Source organism: Cicer arietinum, chromosome 7, assembly GCF_000331145.2.
Source record: "Cicer arietinum cultivar CDC Frontier isolate Library 1 chromosome 7, Cicar.CDCFrontier_v2.0, whole genome shotgun sequence".
NCBI classification, from domain to species: Eukaryota; Viridiplantae; Streptophyta; class Magnoliopsida; order Fabales; family Fabaceae; genus Cicer; species Cicer arietinum.
Genome location: NC_021166.2, coordinates 49061637 through 49068599, shown reverse-complemented (window position 1 = coordinate 49068599; position 6963 = coordinate 49061637). Strand labels below are relative to the sequence as shown.

General features: G+C 32.8%; 2 protein-coding genes across 2 annotated transcripts; both read left to right on the top strand.

The window, feature by feature from the left end:
- Positions 1-264: 264 nt before the first annotated feature.
- On the top strand, positions 265-3306 carry LOC101507983 (uncharacterized). The gene is made up of 6 exons (XM_027336905.1): positions 265-915; positions 960-1222; positions 1468-1796; positions 1890-2073; positions 2156-2171; positions 2935-3306. The coding sequence occupies exons 1-6, from the start codon at positions 265-267 to the stop codon at positions 3304-3306; spliced, it is 1815 nt and encodes a 604-aa protein (XP_027192706.1).
- A 192-nt stretch (positions 3307-3498) lies between these two features.
- Positions 3499-4008, top strand: LOC140918838 (uncharacterized). The gene has a single exon (XM_073363636.1). The coding sequence runs from the start codon at positions 3499-3501 to the stop codon at positions 4006-4008; it is 510 nt and encodes a 169-aa protein (XP_073219737.1).
- The last annotated feature ends 2955 nt before the right edge of the window (positions 4009-6963 follow it).

Here is a 6963-nt window from a genome sequence, read left to right as displayed (position 1 = left end):
CATAATATAATGGGATATTCCAGATTTCATGCAATCTGATTGGCAACGATTCTAGAAGATTTGGTAGGCTAGTTGGTATCTCTATATAAACCCAATCGTGGAAAGGAATACTCACCCAATTCCTACACAAAAAACAACTTACAACATATACAACTTGAGTAACATGGAACATGAGGCTAACCATGAAATTCCTATGTATTCGAATCCTCTTTTCCAAAAATATGCTATAATGGTAGGCACCGTTAAGCAGGCCTGCCAAGAGAAATGAGTATTATTAGTTGGAACTATCGAGGTCTGGGTAACTTGAGAACAGTTCCAAATTTAAAATTCCTTGTTCGGAATTATAATTCGGACATTATCTTTTTGTATAAGACTTTGGTGAACTTGAATAAAATTGAAGAATTGAGAGTTTTTCTTGGTTATGATTTCTGTTTTTCTACTAGTAGAGAAGGTCGAGGGGGAGGCATAGCCATGCTTTGTCACTCATTTTTTCCTTGTGTTATTATTGGTTTTTTAACCAATCATATTGATGTTGAGGCGGAGGAAAATAGTGTTGGGCGATGGCGGTTAACGGGGTATTACAACTATCCTAAGAGTCGTCGTCGGAGAGATGCTTGGAACATGCTACGTAACCTTGCACATGTTTCTAATTTACCTTGGTGCATAATTGGGGATTTTAATGACATCTTGTCTTCAAATGAGAAGAAGGGCAGAGTGAATCGAGAACAATGGCTAATAAATGGATTTCGACAAGCAGTGTCTGACTCTGAGTTGACTGATGTGCATATGGATGGCTATCCATTTACCTGGTTTAAGATTCTGGGAACTGAACGAGCTGTGGAAGAACGATTGGATTGTGCTTTGGCTAATTCTCTATGGCATCTAACTTTTCCCAATGCAAACCTTGTCAATCTAGTAGCTCCAGTTTCAGATCATTAACCTCTTTTACTGCAATGTAGGGGGGAAGAAGACAAATTCGATCTAATTCTCGTACTCTCAAGTTCAAAAATGCATGGTTACTGGAACCTGAATTTGATGATTTTGTTCGACCACGGTGGCTTTCTAACTACCATCCGGATCTTCTTGCTAAACTAGAAATTTGTGCACATGATATGGCGGCTTGGGGTAGAATCAATTGTCTTAAACTTCGCCAAGAAATCACACAATGTAAGAAAGCATTGGAAAGAGAGCGTGAGTTGGGCAGTGACGCAAATGTGGAAAGGTTCACTTATTTGCGGAAGCAAATGACTGTACTGCTAGTCAAAGAAGACATTTTTTTGGTGACAACGAGCTTAACATTTTTGGTTGAAGGAAGTGGACTTGAACACTAGATTTTTTCATGCGGATGCCACATCTAGGCGCAAGGTAAATCAAATTCTCTTTCTCGAGGATGATAATGGGAACCGGCTCACAGAACATAGTGACTTATGTCATGTTGCTATAGACTATTTTACCACTCTTTATCAGAACACACAATGTTCATGCTCCTGTTTTGAATGCCCTTTCACGTGTTATTGATCTGAAAGATAATGATAAGTTGTTTGCTTCCTTTCTAATAGAAGAATTCAAAGAAGCTGTTTTTTCTATGGAGGCAGATCAGTGTCTGGGGCCTAATGGTTTGAACCCAAGATTTTATCATCATTTCTGGTCTCTATGTGGCAGTGAGATTTTTCAACAATGTTGTGACTGGCTCCTGACTGGGGTATTTCCTAGTACACTAAATGTAACCAATATAACTCTAATCCCAAAAGGTGACGAACAGAAGACCATGACATATTGGCGACCTATAGCTCTTTGTAATGTGATTTATAAGATTGTGGCAAAAATTCTTGCAAACAGATTAAAACATGTTCTACATAAATGTGTATCTGATAACTAATCAACTTTAGTACCTAATAGCTCCATCCTTGAAAATGCAATGGAAGCCCTTGAAATTGTTCATTACATGAAAAGTAAGACCCGTGGTAGAGTTGGTGACGTCACATTGAAACTAGATTTCAACAAAGCTTATGATCGCATTGGTTGGGTTACCTTCAAGAGATGTTTACTACTTTGGGTTTTGCAGATCAATGGGTGAATTGGATTATGCTTTGTGTCGATTTAATAGCGTACAATGTCATAGTGAATAATGATTGTGTTGGTCCTATTCTCCTAGGAAGGTCTACGATAAGGTGATATATTGTTGCCGTATCTATTCATCTTATGTGTGGAAGGGTTCTTGGCGTTAATAAAAAATGCAGAAAGTCGCGGTGACCTCCATGGAGCAAAAATGTGTCAAAACGCCCCAATTATTTCATACATTCTATTTGCAGATGAGTGTTTTTTATTCTTTATAGCCTCTATTAGAGAAGCATAGACTATGAAAAATATATTGTATTTTTTACAAAGCTACATCAGGTCAAGCTATAAATTTGCTAAAAATCTGAAGTGTTTTGTAGTAAAAATATGAATGAAGACTTGAAGGGAAGGATTGCAGGCCTTCTAGGTGTGCGATCGGTATTAGGAACTGGAAAATACCTAAGACTACCTTCAATAATTGATAGAAGTAAAAAAAAAAGTACTTTCAGATTTATTAAGGACAAAATATGGCGGAAGATCAATTCATGGAGCAATTAAAGTCTCTTCCGGTGCGGGCTGACAAGTCCTAATTAAATCTGTTCTCCAAGCTATTCCATCCTATGTAATGAGCATATTTCTGCTACCCCCTGCTCTAGGAGAAGAGATTGAAAAAAAGTGATGAACTCATTTTGGTAGGGCAAAAATGAAGGACAAACTAGAGGCATCAATTGGCTCAAGTGGGACAAGCTCGCAATACACAAACGTTATAAACATTAATGCTTTAAATCTATCCATGTTTGGTAAACAAGGATGACAATCATTATCTAACCCAGAAAACCATGTCACTCGTCTTTTCAAAGCTAAATATTTTTCCAGAGTGAACTTTTTTCTACTAACCTTGGTCATAATCCAAGCTATGGTTGGAGGAGCATTTGGAGTGCGAAACCGCTTCTGCATGAGGGATCTCGTTGGAGTATTGGAAACATGTCCAGTATCTCTTTGTGGAATAACAATTGGTTAAGTGATGGGTCTAACCTTGTTAAACCATCACGAGTGCTTGATCAACACGCAAATGCTTGTGTTGATAGTTTTCTTATGCCTTGGCAAAAAGAATGGAATAGTTCCCTTGTTACAACAATGTTTGATCCTAGCACCGTTCAAAAGATTCTCAAAACACCTCTTCTTGACTCACTGAGAGAGAATACTAGGGTTTGGAAAATCGATTCTAGTGGTATGTATACTGTCTGAAGTGCCTATCGGTTTTGTCTAAATGACTTCATTGATATTTCAATTTTCAAAATGGATGACAATTGGAATATAATCTAGAAGTTAAAGGTACCACAAAAGGTTAAAAATCTTTTGTGGAGAATTTGTCAGAACTGTCTTCTTACGCGTTCAAGACTACACGATAAGGGTGTCATTTATTCTGATCATTGTGCTATGTGTGATGATGGTGTGGAAAATAGTTTGCATGTCTCCTTTTTATGCAGTAATGGTAGGAATTGTTGGCACCAATGCAATTTTAGAGATATGGTGCAAGCAACCACAATTAGAGCGAACTTCGCCGCAATTTTGATTTTTACTCTTTTGCAAAGACTCGGTCATACCCAAGTGGCCTGGATGGCAATGACCGTGTGGAGTCTATGGCAACAACAAAACAATCGCTTATGGCACAATATCATTGAAAACCCAATGCAAGTCATCAACTACAATATGCGACTACTAGAGGAGTGGAAGTTGGCACAAAATCTACAACAACGGCAAATGTCAGATAATATAATTAACTCCCCCATTATTTGGCTCAAATTCAACGATGGAAGGTATAAATGTAATGTAGGTGTCTCTTTCTCTAATATCTCCGATCGTGTTGGCATTAGTATTTGTATTAGAGATGATGGAGGACATTTTGTCCTAGCTAAAACAGAATGGTCACACTCATCTGCTCAGTAACTGAAGGAGAAGCACTCACGTTATTAAGTGCTTTAAAGTGGGTCCACGATCTTCAACTTACATAAGGGGATTTTGAATTAGATTCGAAGGGTGTTGTGGATCATTTTCACTTCATCAAGGAAAACAAGACTGAATTAGGTGCTATTGTTTCTAATTGTCGAGCTATTTTTCATTCTCATTTTAGAAACTCTAGAATTGAGTTTGTTAGGAGACAAGAAAATGAGGCGGCTCATGCGCTAGCAAGGGTAGCCACATCTATCGCTAGTCCCCATTTTTTATTGATATTCCAAATTGTATTCATGACATTATTATTAATGAAATGCTATAAGCACTTTTGATAAAATAAAAAAAAAAAGAGAAATAAAGTTGATTTAATGTATTATTTGGAATAAGAGAAAAAGAGAAGAAATAGAAGAGAAGGAAATGTTGATTAATATTTAAAGCACCAAAATACCCTTTAATTAAAAAATTTCCATTAAATTTAATCTAATTAAATTTTGATATAAATTCTATTAAATTAATTATTTAAATAAGTTTTTTTTCTTGAAATTTTAATTCATAACATTCATTTTTTTAAACCATGACATTAAATTAATTATTAATTATTTAATTTATTTATAATTTATTTACATTATTTAAGTTAATTATAAACTTTAAAAAAAATATTTTATCAGCACTTAAACAATTCAGTTATATTTTATTTCAAAATAATCACAAATCTCTCCCCTTATAAGTTTTAACAAATGAATTTTTTTTATATTATAATAATTTAGTTGTCATGTATATAAAAAAATAAAATATTAGTATCATCACAAAAAGGAGGGTAAAAGTGGAAGGTTAAGAAAAAACATACACTTCCTCCACTTTCTTCGCGGCTAAGAGGAGAAATAAAAAGTAGGTGGGATCCACCATTTTTATCACTCTCCTCTATTTCTATGTTCAACCATAGAGAAGAAGTTGTCTCTTTTTTCTCTCTTTCTCTCTCTTGTTTCTCTCTTTGCAAACTCTCTTATACTAATGAGACCTTTGGTGGTTTCTATTATTAGGTCTTGAATTTGGAGAACCAATAACTTAGAAATTTAAAAAGTTAAAACATTGATAATATGTTGGAACAAATTCTTCTAAGAACTACAATTTTATATTTAGTATAGATTTTTTACCAATAAATTTGATATAGCTAAAGTGTAACACCCTTTATTTAGAAATTAAAAAGTAAAATGAAAATATAAAAAATATCGGTCTAAGTAAATACTTTAGAATTATAGAAATGTTACAATGCAAAAATAAAAAATAAACGAAAATGAATTGAAATATCAAATACTTGTTTCATTTTCAATCCTAATATCCCATAATAAAGTAATAAAGAGTCAATCAACACGACATCACAATATAACTCCGGATGGTATCCATTACATTAATGACATGCTAACACAACTTTTTCATCAACTATTTAACGATTGAATTCCACTAACTTCGGGTTGATACAAATAAAGAAGCCATTTATTATTCCATAAATTGAATTTTCTATTTAGGATTGTATTACCCCAATTTTTTCCGGATCAATTAAAATTAATTTTTTTTGTAAAAATAAAAAATAAAAAAATGTTTCACAAGCATTTTGCACAAATTATTATTAAGTAAAAAATAGTCATTTTATAAATGATTCAAATTTTAATAATAAATGGTTTTTATTACTTTACATTTAACAAAAAAAAAAAGTATATTATTTGCACTGCACTTATCTGCTACAAACAAACTATCTCTATCTTAATTTAATTTAATTTTATCCCAATCAAGCTATATCTTCATCATTTGTACACTCAATCAAAAAGATTAGCCACTCATTTTCTTAACTATCTGAGATTGCTTGTTTTTGCTGCAAAAGAATAAAAAATCAAGAACTTAATTTTATTGCATAAACACATTGCTGCAAAATAATAAAAAATCAAAAACTTAATTTTATCTCATGAATACAAAGATTCACCACTTTGATCTATAAATTGAGACATAAAAATCAATCAGAGGGGCAATTTTTGGATAGAGATATTTTACTAGTTATCATAAAAAACAAACACTCGAAGAAGAGAGTTTTATTTTTCAAAATTACTTTTCAAAAGAAAAACTCAGAAGATAGAGAAGAGAGAATTTTTTTTTTCTTTGTGAAATATTTTTTCTAAAAGGGAGATTCTAAAACAAAAATAAAATTGAGCATAGAAGAAACAACAACCGAACTCCGTTATCAAAATCATATATTTCAAAATTAAGAGAAAAAAATAAAAAAGGAGAAACAAAACCTTCACCATTACACTCAAAATTTGAAGACACGACAATGATTAACTAATATTCAAAGAATTGTCTCAGAGATTCTCCTCTTTTACGTAAGGTCGTTCCTATCAATAGTACCCTCAAGTACTACTTAACCATCAATTTCTCATTATATCATGATATAACTCTCTGTTGATTATTATGACCTCGAAATAATCAGAATATAACAGTAGTTATCAAATTAAACCAATATAGAAAATCGAATACGTCTAGCATACAATTAAGATTGAACATACAATCATACGATGCAAGATTTATTCAGATTCATACACACAGCGGAATTATAATGCGGCATACAAGATTAACAATTAAAAGTAAAAGGATAAGGGATAGAATGCACCAAGGTTTATCCTGGTTCAGTTGTCAATGTAAGACCCATAATTTTAAAGTACACTTTATGTATTTTTATGTATTTTGGATTTTGCCTCGGAGGCTTTTTAGCCAAAGTTAATAATATTTTGGGGTTTTTATGATCAAAAAGATATTTTGATACCGTCTAGATTTACTCGTCGATAAATAAATTAAATTAACTACGGTGAATCTTTTACAAAGAATTTAATGGGTTACGGGTGAAATTGTAATTTTAATAAATATGTAGATATTTGTTAAGTTACAATTTTTATATATATA